General features: G+C 40.1%; 1 protein-coding gene across 50 annotated transcripts in view; it reads left to right on the forward strand.

Annotated features, from left to right (window-relative positions):
- Positions 1 to 15,469, forward strand: part of RIMS1 (regulating synaptic membrane exocytosis 1) — a 462,151-nt gene that overhangs the window by 68,352 nt on the left and 378,330 nt on the right. For 49 of the 50 annotated variants that reach the window (XM_084959111.1, XM_021072879.2, XM_021072912.2 and 46 more), the window contains exon 2: positions 13,009 to 13,089. The exons of the other annotated variant lie outside the window; for it this stretch is intronic. In XM_084959111.1, the coding sequence (XP_084815237.1) occupies positions 13,009 to 13,089 (81 nt within the window). The remainder of the gene's footprint in view (positions 1 to 13,008; positions 13,090 to 15,469) is intronic. 50 annotated transcript variants of the gene reach the window in all.

Genomic DNA, 15,469 nt, shown 5'->3' on the forward strand with positions numbered 1-15,469 from the left:
CTGCCAGTTGGGTCTTTTTATAGGAGCTGGCCATTAGTGGGGGTTATAAAATTTGAGTATTCCTTCCAGTGGACCTAGAGTGAAAATATTGCACAGCAAGGGGAGTAGGCTTTTAAAAGAGTTGTTAACCAAAAGGAGCAGTCCAGTTCCTGGAGCACATGCCTTAGAAGAGATAGTTGAGGGGCTGATGAGAAAGAAGAAAGAAGCAAAGAGATGACATTCAAATACATGGAGAGATGGTCTTTTTAAAAGACAGCAAACTTGGCCCACTCAGCTTTTTAAGGGCTGAGTTAGGACCTACCTACATGTGGAAGCTAATAGGGGCAGATTGCAATAAACATTTTTTTTTTTGGTCTTTTTGCCATTTCATGGGCTGCTCCCGTGACACATGGAGGTTCCCAGGCTAGGGGTCGAACCGGAGCTGCAGCCACTGGCCTACGCCAGAGCCACAGCAACGTGGGATCCGAGCCGCATCTGCGACCTATACCACAGCTCACGGCAACACCAGATCCTTAACCCACTGAGCAAGGGCAGGGATCGAACCCGCAACCTCATGGTTCCTAGTCGGATTCGTTAACCACTGAGCCATGACAGGAACTCCTGATTGCAGTAAACATTTTAAAAAGAATATTCTAAAAGTCTTTAGCATAAATCTTTAACAGTAGAGTTAGCTATCCCAAGGCTATTGAGTTCTCTGTGGCTTTAAGTTTGCCTACAGCAGAAGCATGAGAGCTATAGAGGAAATTAGTGATTTGGATGGAAAGGGCTATGAATTTCAATCCTAGAGTCTGAAAACTTCTAATGTTGTTTTCCACCCATGGATCAGTAAAAAAGAGGTGTATTCCAAGGAAACACCAGGAGCGACTCCCTGGAACTCTAGAAGTGATGGCTGAAGAGCAACATGACATTGCTTATACATGATAATGGAATTACAATTATTTGATGACCTTTGAGAATACTAAATGACATGGTGGTATACATATACGTTAAAAGTAAAATACACTAGTTTTATTCCTCAAAATAAATATACTTTATATTTAAAATGGTGGGGGGTTATTACACTATTCATCTAGATTCCTACACTTAATCTTATTGTTCTTACTGTATTTGAAGATAAGTAAGGTTTTATATTAAAAGAAGACAAATTTAAGGAATTTCAAGAAATTAAATTGGTACATTAATAGATTTCAGATTGTGGAATGAATACTGTTGCATCTTATACGTGACAGGGTTTTTTAAAAAAATTATAGTTTATTTACAATGTTCTGTCAGTTTCTGCTCTACAGCAAAGTGATCCAGTTACACATTTATATATGTTCTTTTTCTCTCATTATCTTCCGTCATGTTCCATCACAAGCGATTGGATATAGTTTCCAGCAGGATCTCATTGCTTATCCATTCCAAATGCAGTAGTTTTCATCTCCTAACCCCAGATTTATAAATGCTCCATCAGGTAGTCATTTAACCCACCCACCACATGGAGTTAGTGTTAGGACCAAATGAGTTCATGCATATAAGGAGCTTAAAAGAGTCCATGCAATAAATGCTCAATAAATGTAAGTTAATATTATTATTACTACTGTTATTGATGAACAGACTGACTTGCTTTCAGGTGGTGATTGTAGCATTGGGCATGTGCAAGACACAAAGCAGCTGTCCTGTAAGAGTCTGTTCATGATCATAAAGATGTCATAATCATCAGAGCTTCCCAGCCAGGTCTATGGGATATGGTCCATTTTGCGTCCTATGTCGAAAGCAGGCATTACCTGAATGTGTTCCCAGTGCTTAGGCTGCAGCTATTAAACAAAGATCTCATCCCTACATAAGGACTGATATTTTTTTTAGAAGATACTGGTGAGGATTAATGAGGTTCCTGGAGTTCAGCACATTTGAGTTGAATTTTGAAAGAATTAAAAATGAGCGGAGAGGGAAAAGGAGATGTCTGATCTTTTTAAGTAGGAAAAGTGGCATATGAAATGGAGACGAAAGTGACAAAATGATATTCTAGAGTATTGAGATCAATGTACCTGACTTGAGAAACAGGCTGTTAAGAATTAAGAGGAAGAGATTAGTGAATGAGTCTGTGTGAGGAGGGACCCCCAAACTAGATGGTGGTGTGTGTGTATTTAATGTGGTGGGGGTGGGGAGCCCTTTGTGGAATCTGTGAGCAGGAGAAAATGGCACTTAAGGAAGATGGACTCCAGCATTTCATTCAAAAGAGAAAATGAATTTGGAAGTAGTAGGCATAAATGAAAATGGGCAAATTCTAGAGATGCTTCAGAGGAATAGCCAGAGGACTTAGTGACTTATTGGCCATTATGGAAAGTGAGAGGCAGACACAACTTAGAATAGATATACAAGGAGATCCTGCTAAATAGCATTGAGAACTTTGTCTAGATACTCATGTTGCAACAGAACAAAGGGGGAAAAAATGTAATTGTAATGTATACATGTAAGGATAACCTGACCCCCTTGCTGTACAGTGGGAAAATAAAAAAAATTTAAAAAAAATAAAAATAAAAATACCAAAAAAAAAAAAAAAAAAAAAAAAGAAAGAGAGAGGTCACAGAACATCAAGACTGTGAATGTCAATAATGGGAAGATTTAATTGACTACCAGGTAGAATTTGGGAGCTGTTTGAGAGGAGGAGGACTATGGAGTTCAGTATTTTAGTCTGTTCTGGCTTAGCTGTTAGGAAGGTTTTTAGGTAGATACAGATTTACGACCTGATCGATCATGGGAGTTGAAGTCTGGAGATGACAATTTAAGAACCATCAGCCCATTCAAAGCCACAAGAATGACAGTCCTGTCAAGTCAAAAGGGAGAACAGAGGACTTGGAGAATGTTTACTCTTGTTGGGCTTATCAGACACAACCTAGAATAGATTTATAAGGAGATCCTGCTGAATAGCATTGAGAACTATGTCTAGATACTCATGTCGCAACAGAAGAAAAGGTGGGGGAAAAAACTGTAACTGCAATGTATACATCTAAGGATGACCTGACCCCCTTGCTGTACAGTGGGAAAATAATAAAAAAATAAAAATAATAAAAAAAAAAAAGAGTAAAGAGTCCTATTCACTGTATTATCTTTCCGAATATCATGCATTTTCTATTTTTCTAAATAGCTGTTTATATTTTCATCAATTTGAATGAAGAGGAAGAAAAAGTGATTTACAAGATTTTTTGTTTTTCTTACTCTAAATGCAAAAAAAATACTGTTTAGACCATTTAGACCATAAACAATCCTATTTAGGTATTAAAGTTTCTGTTGGCATGTTCAAATGATTTGGTTTCAAACTTTTGTCATATTTTTGGTAAAAGAAGCATAGTGGTCTCTGGACAACATGAAGAAACATTCATTTACAGTAGAAGATGAACAATGTATATTTCATATGTAGCACTTTCATATTTGTAATAGTCTACATACAATATATTTTCATATCTGTTTGACTCCACTTTCTCTCTAACTTTCCAGGCAGGTGAATCAGTTGAGAAAGTAGTTACAATTAATTGAAAGAAATGCCTAAAATATTTCATTAATGCTTTTCCAAGTTTCATTTTCCCATTTTATTTTATCTATTTAAAATCCACTTAAATCCCACTAAGGAACTATTATGGACCTCTTAGCAGATATTTATTTAGCTATCTGGCTCCCCATGAGCGAGGAGAATGAATGCTTGTGGAGAAAAGGCATACTTAGCCACATAAAACTACCCTAAAATCATTATTTAAAGAGCTATGGTTTGTGTTACAAATAAAAAGCAGCGAAATCGTTAGTTTTAAGAAAAAAAAAAGTTCTGGCAATAATCTTTAAACATACCATTCATCCCTCTTGGCTACCAAATTGCATTCTTTACCCTGGACATTTAGCTATAGATAACTATTATCAGACAACAACCTATTTTTCTAAGACTTTGAAATGTGGAAGAGGGATGTGAAGTGCTTAAAGTGCTTAAAACTTGAAACATTCAATTACAATTGGGTGCCTCTTGTTAAAACTTGAATGACAATGAACTAATTTTTTTGCTCAAAACGAAGTACTTCACAGCTAGCTTGTGATTTTTGAAATGATGAGTTGTGCTTCCAAGAAGGAGTGGTGATATTTTACAAGTTAATTGTGTCACTTGGGTAACACCAAGGGCAATATGTGACATATGACAGATGACACTACTAAAGGCATGTGAGAAGTCCAGCACAGCTCCGGGCCCACTTCACCATGCAGCAATTTTAGCTGATATTAGTCACCAGCATTTTCCTGTTTTCTTATTGTAGAGTTTTCATAACTACATAAGTTTACATTTCTTGAAATTCACCTTTTTTTTTTTTTTTTTTTGCTGAATTGCTCTTTTGAATTAATCAAGACACTTTTCACTTACATGACTTTGAAAGTGTTAATATTCCCCTTTAACTTGGTTACTGCTGACTCAGTAATCTCTTTCCTGTTAGGCATTCAAGTCACTTGCTGCTTGTTGGTTGAAGTGGAGAGACCACATTCAGCCAGCCTTGGGACAGAGCCACAGGTCAGAGCAGTGGTCCCCAACTGTGCTGTAAGGCACACAGGAGTTAACTATGAGGGGTCGTAGGAACTTTATGAATGGAGTTGAAGTACTAAAAGCTGTAAACAATTTCCCCCTTGAAGTTAGCCTGATGTTAGTTCCAAGATTATCCCCAGACATTATCATTCTCACTGACTTTTAGATCAATATGCTTTCTTTAGTGGAAAAGAAATGGGTGGGGAGTGTCCATCGTGGTGCAGCGGAAACAAATCTGACTAGGAACCATGAGGTTGCAGGTTCAATCCCTGGCCTTGCTCAGTGGGTTAAGGATCCGGCGTTGCCGTGAGCTGTGCTGTAGGTTGCAGACACAGCTCGGATCCTGCGTTGCTGTGGCTGTGGTGTAAGCCAGCAGCTGTAGCTCTGATTGAACCCCTAGCCTGGGAACCTCCATGTGCCATGGGTGCGGCTCTAAAAAGCAGCAAGAACAACAACAACAATAAAATAAAAGAAATGGGCGGAACTCTTGTTTGTGCTAACCAGAGCCCCGGCACTGTGTTCCACACTGAATACCATCATTGGGGCTAGAGCAACAAAAGAGGCAGAATTTACTGATCCAGATGATTCTCCCTCTCTGGCCAGAGTCAGATAGCGTGACGTTTTTCTGCTGTTCTTTCTAATGGCTGTGAATTGTCGTTCCCAGTTGAGAGTTTTGTTGTTATGGTGGTTTGGTTTTGAAGTTGCTTTTTTTAACTCACTCTAACTTTAAAAGACTAAGTCTTCTGAGAAGGCTTCAGATGTGTTTACCTAAGGAGTTTGATTTGATCAAGGTTAATGGGAAAGAGAAGCAGGTAGAGTTACAAATCTGACAGTGTCTGCCCAGGATGCAGGGAAGCTGGACCCTCCCAGAGGAGTAACAAGTGGCCCCTCCAGGCTCACAGTCAACAGGTGCCAAAGGAAATAGCTTATTCCTTCTTTTAAGACATGGTGACACTTTTCACCAATGGAAATGTAACTATTGGTGCCTCGTGCTTGGGAGAATAATTCCCTCGAATATTCCTCCTACCTCTGGCAGAGGTAGGAGTGGGAATGAAGTTTTGAGCAAAGGTTTCTGCCTCTAGGAGAAGAGTTAAAAGTAGGAGAGGTGGAGAGATGCTTTTCACTGTCCAAGATCTTTCCAAAAAGAATCTTATGTAGCATTATCCTTTAAGAATCTTCTGGTGACGGAGTTCCTGCTGTGGCTCAGTGGGTTAAGAACCCAACTAGGAGTTATTTCAATAAATTATGACTCAGTTCTCAAATTGAATTCTTAATGTGGTATATTTATTTTCCTTAACATCTTAAGAGATGTTAAAAAGGCCATGAATCCGGAGTTCCCGTCGTGGCGCAGTGGTTAACGAATCCGACTAGGAACCATGAGGTTGCGGGTTCAGTCCCTGCCCTTGCTCAGTGGGTTAACGATCCGGCGTTGCTGTGAGCTGTGGTGTAGGTTGCAGACGCGGCTCGGATCCTGAGTTGCTGTGGCTCTGGCGTAGGCTGGTGGCCACAGCTCCGATTAGACCCCTAGCCCGGGAACCTCCATATGCCGCAGGAGCGGCCCAAGAAATAGCAAAAAAAAAAAAAAAAAAAAAAAAAAAGGCCATGAATCCAAAATACATATGATCTTTTAGGAGTTTCCGTCGTGGCGCAGTGGTTAACGAATCCGACTAGGAACCATGAGGTTGCAGGTTCAATCCCTGGCCTTGCTCAGTGGGTTAAGGATCCGGCATTGCCATGAGCTGTGGTGTACGTTGCAGATGCGGCTCAGATCCCGAGTTGCCGTGGCTCTGGTGTAGGCTGGCAGCTACAGCTCCCATTCGACCCCTAGCCTGGGAACCTCCATATGCCGCGGGAGCGGCCGAAGAAATGGCAAAAAGACAAAAAAAAAAAAAAAAAAAAGAACGCGACTAGTATCCATGAGGACTGGGGTTCAATCCTTGGTCTTGCTCGGGGGGGTTAAGGATCCAGCATTGCCTTGAGCTGTGGTGTAGGCCAGAAGCAGCTCAGATCTGGCATTGCTGTGGCTGTGGTGTAGGCCAGCAGCTCCGATTTGACCCCTAGCCTGGAAATTTCCATATGCTGCCAGTGCAGCCCTAAAAAGACCAAAAAAAAAAAAGAATCTTCTGGGAAGAAAATGGAGATGGTAGTTATGGTCAATTGAAAGGGGTAGTTGGTAGTTGGGGAACTAGTCCTCTGTTTGGTTATGGCCATTCCTCTCCCTCTCCCAGAAACGTTGCTTCCTCACTAAACACCTGTCTTCCTTCTCCCCCTCTTCCCTTCCTCCTACCTCTCCTTCTTCCCCCACCCCCCTTCCTCTCTGCTCCTCCCTCCCTAGTCCCTTTAACTTCTCCCTTTCCCAGAGCAAATTCTCTCACCTAGAATTGTGCCCATGGATATACAAATCTTCCCTTCCTCACATATCTTTCCTCAACCCACCTTTTATCTATATTTGCAGCAATTATGTTCATCCTCTGTTTTCACATCATCCTCTTTTGGATCAACCACCTGCATTTCCACTTGAGCCCATCTCTCTTTACTCTTGGAGGATTTCAAACAAGGCTGAGGCATCATCTTGTTCATACGCTGCTACCTCGACTCTATGGATTGGCTTCTTCCCTCTGGAAATCCCTTGCTTCTTTTTTCCCCTTGTCTGGAATGCCTAGAAGTTGTTCCCTCTTGTAGGTGTAGTGGCAGGAATTTTCTGGCGATCTTGATTTTTCTGTGGTTGCATTGTATTTTGCAGGCATCAGGTAGCTTTTGGAGAATGCACACAGATTAGTAATTAGAAAAATGTCAATGAGATGACCTAGGGGGATGGTAGCAGATATAAATCCATAGGTCTGTACAACACTTCAAGAATTGGTGAGTGGAGAAAGAAACTGATTGTTGTTAACAGAAGTAGTACCTTTGTTATAAAGAGTTAGTAATATTGGCAGTATTGCTGCTCTGTTGGACCTTGTAGAACCAAGCCTATTAGCATTCTGAAAGCATAAGGGATGATAAACAAGGCAGGTTTGACTCATCCAGAAGACCAAAGACTTGACTTCTTACCTTTTATTTGCTTTCTTATCAGTCATTGAAAAATTTGTTTTTCCTTTATTTTAGAATCCCATACTTTTTGGTCTGATTTGGGAGCAACTTACTGGATTGGTGAGGGGGAAGTTCAGCAGCTCTTATCATTCATTGTGAAAAATGATTGGCTGGTTTCCCTTTTCTTATACTTTGGAACCTACCTTGCCTGTCTTCCCAGTCTTTTGCAAAATAAAAATCACTTTAACTTAGCTTCTGAGGCTTCCCTGAATGCATGGCAGAGGTAGAACAGGCCCTGATGACCTGTGATTAGTACATCTGGATATTCAAAACATGGCATCCTCTTTCCCTTCTGGTGTAGAATTTTCTCCATCTCACCTTCATCTTAGGGGCAAGAGACATCATACCTCATAGGATTAGCTCATGTATGATTATTTTAAAGTTTTCTTTTTTTGGCCATACCTGCAGCATGTGGAAATTCCCGGACCAGGGATCAAACCCTCCCTGCAGTTGTAGCCTGAGCCACAGCTCTGGCAATGCTGGATCTTTAACCTGCTGCACCACAAAGGAACTTGCTAAAGGTTTTTTTTTTTTTTTTTTTGATAAAATAGAAGTAATACTAGATTGTAGATAGTACATCATTGGTTCAAAGTAGATATGTGACAAAGATTGTTTATCACTAAATAGGTCATTTGTTGAAAGATACCTTTTTTCCTTGTGCAGAATGAGAATGAACCATATAAAAACAAATTTAGTAGACTTACTCAAATCATAAAATGTGTTGGTCATGAATTTATATTTTGCAAATATTTTATAGCAATATGCTGTAATCTTGCAAAAAAAGTGTTACCTAAATCTATTATAAATCGCTATGTTTATATGTTTAGCAAATATGTAGTGAGTAACTATTATGTCATGCACTGTTCTAGATTTCTGGGCGTTTGTCAGTGAACCAGAGATTCCCTCCTCTTCAGCCATGGGGAGCAGTGCATTTTAGTAAGTGGCAGAGGCAATGGCAGTCTGGTGGGGGGGGCGGTGGACGGATTAGAGAGGTCAGTAGGAGAATCACAGTGGGAATCATCAACAACTGGCATTTGAGCCAAGACTGGAAAGAGGGGAGAGGGTTTGTCATACCCATATCAGGGAAGAATATTGCAGATGGAAGGAATGGCTGGTGCAAAGGCCCCAAGCAAGACCAGATCTGGGGCATTTGAAGAGGACCTGCAAGGCCACAGTGGCTGAGTAGAGTGAAGCGGGTGGGAGCTGGGAGTTATGGCAGGCCAGATTATACATTCTAAGGACTCTGGCATGTTTTTGTGAGTAAACTGGGGGACCACTGCAAGATTTTTAGCAGAGGCATCAGAATCTGATTTATCTTTCCAGAGGGTCTCTACCGGGCAGCCAGTGAGAAGTCTATTGTGGGAATCCAGGGGAAGGATGGCCACTGTCATGGTGGCAGTAGGAAAGGGAGGAAGAATGCTCAGATTCTGCACTTATTTTGAAAGGACAACCAAGATAATGGATTGGACGTGAATGTGAGAGAAGAGAGGCATCAAGTCTAAAGCCTTTGGCCTGAGTAGCTAGAGAAATGTACTTCTCCTTAACCAAGGGGGTGATGATTGCACAGGGTCACATGTGTGGGAAAAGGTAAATTCCAGTTGGAAATGTTGATTCTGAGAGGCCTACTAGACATCCAAGTGAAAGTGTTGGAGAGGCCGCTGGATGTCGAGTTGAGACAGGATTAGCCTAGAGATGGGCATTTTGCATATATTTGGGTACCTTTGGGGAATATCTTGTGGAAGAGGGGTTGGAAACACTGAATGAGAGGTTTAAGAAGAAAACGGCTGGTTCCAGAGTCCCTGATGTCTTGTCTTGTCTGGTTTTCCTTGTTTCTGTGTATTTTTGATCAGTGACCAGCAAATTAGAAGATTTTGTATTTGAAAAATGTTTCATTTGCTCAATGTGATGTCATTTTAACTACCTCTAAGGACTCTTGTGACAATGCAGGCTAGTGAAGTTCCACTTGGGGAGTACACACAGATGTACTTTCCCCCAGTACTGTTTCAATGCACTTGTCCCTACTGATGATGGGAGAAATCTGAGTAAAATCCAAAACCCAAAGATGGAAATCAGAAATGTAAACACATCATCATCTATTTGACAGCTTCAGGCACAGTCGCTAATCTCCTGACATCAGTCATCACAATCAGTGGAGATAAAGTCTCATAAAACAGTGAGATTTTGTTTTCTAATTTATTTTTTATTTTTTATTTTCTTTCAGGTAGAGGGAGGCAGAAGGGGGGGCTGGGATTGCAGGCACGAAAATGGAAACTCAGAAGAGAGAAAGTAATTATGTAAATTTTGGTTTTTGAAGGCATTGAGACTTTTTCATTCACAAACTCTAAGTATCTAGAAGCACATCGAGTTCCTGTTTGGGGAGATGAAAGCTTTACCAGGGCCTCATCTGCAGGCTGGCTGCAGGCAAGTGTCTCCGTGTGTCCTCTGGGGAAGCGGGCAGCTGGCAGCAGCTCAGGCACTGATTGCAGTCATTCATAAAACCCAGCCTCAGGGTGGAGCCAGGAGGAGCTTCCCAGAGATGCTTGCAGGATGCCTGATTTGCATAAATCTCAATTGATGCTTGAATGATGAGGGACACTCACAAGCAGTGCCAAAACTGTTGAGTCCACGTCCGATAAACTCCTGAGTAATTACAGACATTGCAAGAAAGAGAGGTCACACCCCTTGGACTCCTGGCCTCTCAGCCCACAGTAATTCTGGGCAATCAGCATTGTGGTGTATCTGTGGCCTCCTTGTCTCTGCATGAAGCAGTAAATCATATGGAAGGAAGACCCCTGATGGCCGCAATAGGCTGAAATATCACGGTTGTGTTTCTAAAAGTATGAGAATTACTACATTATCATAGTAGGTTTAATGCACGGGAGATCTTGGAAAGTGCTGGAGCTGAACAGTTTTTGCACATATTAGAACAGGCAGCACCAAAATGGTTGTGTCTCCAAACTGTGCCAGACACAACAATGATAATTTTAAAGAAATGATAATCTACTCTGGCTGACAAAACTCTGATGAGTGCATTGTATTATTCTATGTATCTTGTTCTGAGTGTAGGCATTTTTCTTCTCTTTCTATAGAAGGAAATTCAGCTAAAAAGAAGTCAGATCAGAAAATGTGGAAATACATATTGCCATGATGTGGAGCCTCCTCAAATTGGCTGAATAGGTAGCAGTCTAAAACAAATAGCCTTCCCCCTAAAAACAGATTCGGTAGCTAGCTACTTCCCTCTAGATCTATGGTCAGGATATATGTTAGTATGAACAATATGTCGTTTTCCTGTTTTTTAGAAATAAAGCATATTGATTAAGTAAATATTTTAAATTAATAAATTTAAATTCTACACATTATTGTTTTGGAGTATTGATGCATTTATTTCCATTACTGCATACAATTTTAAAGTTCAGAAATTCAATGGAAATTTTTACTTAAAAGATCCTGCAGTGGGTGCAGACAGAAGAAATATGCCAGCTATTAGAGTTTTAAACCAAAACCACTGGTTACTTGAGATTAGATGACTTTCTTACAGAGATGTGGCCTTTCACATATGCACACACGCACATGCGTTTTGCTTAGAAATCTACCCTCAGGTGGCTGGTGGTTCCACATTTATTAAAAGAGCGTTACCTAAAAGCATTTTGAAGGAAAACTAAGTGACAGATTTCCCGCCCCCCCATGGCTTTGTCTCAATACCTGCACCTTTGGGGGGAAAAATGAACTAAGACAGACGGTTGCATATGGTTTCTCGTAGATACACTTCAAAATTTTTTCCAAAGTTGGTGATATTTCTAAAATTTTCACAAACCCCTGCATGTACATTCAACATGCTGCATGTGCTATTTTTAGTCAAGTGAGAATTGCTAAAGATTTGCCAGTGCTATGAAAGGTAACTTCCTGGGCACTGTACTTTGTGTGAGTTGTATCAGCACTTCAGAGCTCAGCAACTTTAGGATATCACTTCTCCCTGACAACTGCCTTCCTGAATGTTCTCTGAACCCTGCTACCTGAGTGGCCTTCTCCTCCATTGACTAGTACTCTTGACCCACCCATTGAGAGTTCAGGCTTGACTCTAGACAAACACCGCACATCTTTCCTTTTAGTCCAAGAGGGCAGACTCTGAAGTGGCACCGTTTTCTTTTCTCCTCACGTTGCCCATGGATTTCTAGTCTCACTTGATCTTGTTTGGAATGAGCGGTGTGTGTGTATACGTTTCTGTGCGTTGTGTCCTCGTTTCCCTGTATCATTTCTTTCAGAAGTGGAGAATTTTGCCATGCAGCCTTTAGCTCTGGGAAAGCAGTTTATCGGCCACTGCCTTACCACTAATCCACTTCTGGAATAACATGACTGGCCTTTAATATCTGCAGTGTAGTCATACTTCCCACTGCGGTCAAAGCCTCCTCAAAAGTCAAGAACTAGATTCATGGGTGAGAATCCTGGGTCTGCAGGGGCTTTTCCATGTAGTCTAAGATATGGGGCTCAGCTTTATAACCAGAGTTTCCCCAGTCAAAGCAAGGTTTGATTTAAAGCTTTTGAGGTGAGAGAAGAGCTGGGCCATCCGAGGACAGCCTCAGATGGGGGTGTTTATGCATCTTCCCATCACTCTATAAGCCCTGTAGACATGAGATGAAGGGTGCCCCCCCCAGCCCCCGCTGCTGCCCTTTGGAGCTGTGATCCACCCTCTGCATTTATTTATTTGGCAATGGAGGGCTTAAGACACAAAGACCTTTTCCCATTTATTTTCATACTGTGCGGGTACCTTCTTTATTTACTTTATCCACACATACTGTATATACACACATTTCCTTCCAGCTCTTCCTCTTTTCTTGGCCTGAAGGGATTTTGAACACGAGGAATGTCTTGAAGCCTCCCAGATCTCTCTCTCTCTCTCTTTTTTTTTTTTTTTTTTTTTTTTTTTGCATAAAGAAAATGACCTCTGTGGTGATGAAGGGCATGAAACAAGAGTCCGTGTCTTTTAATAAAATAGCCAATGCCACGGAAAGTCCTGCCCATCCCTTAGCTTATCAGCACAACAGCTGTTCCTATTTTGAAGCTTTCAGATGTCTTCGTGTGGTGAGGACAAAGCTTGCAGTAGTCTTGCTTCTATGGGAGAGGCTGCTGATAATCATCTGATTGGTACTAAAAGGGAAATAATCCAATACCGAGGCCAGCACTGACTTCATGTGGGTGTGATTGAACTCTTGGAAGCCTGATTTGAAGGTCTCCAACTCCCAGGGCTTTCCAGGGCCTCCAGGTTAATACGAAGGGGCTTGCAAAGCGTTTCCCTTAGACTTGTGTTCAGTACCATGTTTAATTTCCAGATGTTTCTACCCATTTTATAATTAATAGTGCGTTGTGCTATCTATCATGCGCCCCAGGTGTGTGGTCAGGGACATGGTGAAGCCTGCTGCCTGCAAAACCCCAAGAAATGCTGAGCACCAGCCCCACCAGCCTCCACCGTGAGTATGGCATTGGTTTTATTGACTGAGAATGTCATCTCTTACACAGATCACTGCTTACAGATTTATTAATTCACGTTGCATGTGGGAGTAGAAACTGGCTGCTCTGGTGTCTGGGGGATAAAAAGGCTACTGGGGATTAGACAAAATTACCTGGAAACGTGAGCACTGTGCATTAAGTATCTTTATTAAGTGATATTTCTAATGCCATATTGGAAGCTTAAAACTAGAAGAAAGGGACACATTTTGGGGGGCTCCTGGGTGTCAAAAATTCTGTACCATTTGGATTTAGAATATGTATGGGATGGAGCCTCAGACTCTGGAGCCTAAGGCAAGTTACAGAGCTGGGAGGAGCTTATAAATAAGGGACACGCATGGTAGTCCATGACCCACCTACACTACACCATCTTTAAAGGTAAGGACAGTTTAAAAAGATTGTAATCTTGAATGTAGATACCAGTGAAGAGTTACATGACCAACCGAAGGGAACTAAAGAAGACACCAAATAAGTATACTGTGAGTTGCAAATGTGAATTTTGATGAGATAAAATGTAAAGAGCTTTAAAGATTCTGCAGAGTAGCAAGCTATATTCAGTCTTCTGAATAGGACGATGCTTCTGCAAGAAGAATTAAACATTCCCTTAAAATGTCTCAACAGTGGCAATATTCTTAGCATATCCATTGCAGTAAGGTACTTACTACTGGGGAAATGCTTCCTTCCAAGGTTTTTCTCAAAAGGCATTGCAGAAATGTGTCTGAAGGGTGATTTTCTATGGATTCTTTAGTTATCTAAGAATTCTTTGAAGTGAAACCAAAATAAAGGAATAAAATTGTCAAAAGACTATGAGAAGAAAACTAAATGTGATTCTTTTGCTCTCAAGTTTTTATTCCCATTGGCAAAGACCGAAATTAAACAAAACATTTAAATTCTTATACTTTTATGTTACATACACTCGCAAATAATTTAAATTACTTATATTTTAGGATATAAAATTTTGGTCATTAAATTTCAAGAGGCTCCATAGATGGGTTATAGATTTTATCTCAATAAGTAGAGTTGAATATCATCTGCTGCATTTATTCAGTACTTTTTAAAGAATACAAATAATTTTGATTTAAGCATAATAAAAATGACTTGTAATTACATTGAACAAAGTCCAATGTTGGAAAAAGAACTCTTAATGATGTGGCCATTTTTTTTTTTTTTATAAATGTTCTACCTGTAAAGCCATTTTCAGGATGGTGGAACTTTTCTTGATAATTCATAATGAATAGGGAATGATTCACTATTCATCACTCATGGTGAATGATGATCCCCACTTTCCGTCATATTTTCTAGACACTAGAAAACATTTTACTTTTATTTAGGATGCAAGCAACTTTGGGAAAATTTCTCTGAAGAATTAACATTGATTTTAAGGTGTGTTATTCCACATGTTGAGGTTCCATTTTAATTGGGTCCCACTCACTCCAACATCCACTTAAAATTGAAATTATTAAATATGAAGCTGCAACTGGCATCCTCGCCAACAAGACTTTAGGTATTTTTTCCCCCATATTTTGCTTTTGCTATCCATAGACTGATAGTTTAGAAATCTGTTGTAACTTACCTTACACTTAGTGGAGCTTTCCTGGTGGCCCCTCTGAGTACTGGCTGAGAAGAGCAACTTCCATCTCGTTGGGTCCTCCTTTCTGCTCACTCTGTTCTTTCTAATTACAATAGTCAACACTGTGTCCTTTTTAATTGCAGTAGTCAACCTGACTTGAATAATTTAAAGTTTGCAGTTCATTCCTTTTTTCTTGTATGTAAACGTCAGTTTTTATTTTTCTAGAATAAAAACCAAGAGTGTAATTTATGGGTTGCCTGCTAGTTGCATGTTTAGTTTTATCAGAAATGACCAGGTTCCAGAAACATGTGAGTGATCCAGTTTCTCCACATCCTTGCCAGCATTAGGTGGTAGATGTCACCTTTTTTATTTTATACATTTTGAAAGGTGCATTGTAATATCTCAGTGTGCTTTTTTAAATTAAAGTATAATTGATTGATAATATTGTATTAGTTTCAAGTGTACAGCAAAGTGATTCATATATATGTATATATCAGATTATATATATCATATATAGTCACTATATATAAGATTATAGTATATATATCATATACAGTCACTATATATAAGATTATATATATTGGGTTATTGTAAGATATGAAATATATTTTCTTGTGCTATAAGTAGGTCCTTGTTGTTTACCTATTTTATATATAATAGTTTGTATCTCTTAATCCAAAACTCTTAATTTATCTCCCCCACACCCCTCATCACCCCTTCTTTCTCCTTTAGTAACCATGAGTTTGTTTTCTATGTCTGTGAGTCTGTTTCTG

The sequence above is a fragment of the Sus scrofa genome, chromosome 1 (genome assembly GCF_054392235.1).
Source record: "Sus scrofa isolate SSC_HxYL_T2T_F1_AM1 chromosome 1, Sscrofa_HxYL_maternal_Yorkshire_Landrace_v2.0, whole genome shotgun sequence".
In the NCBI taxonomy this organism is placed as follows: domain Eukaryota; kingdom Metazoa; phylum Chordata; class Mammalia; order Artiodactyla; family Suidae; genus Sus; species Sus scrofa.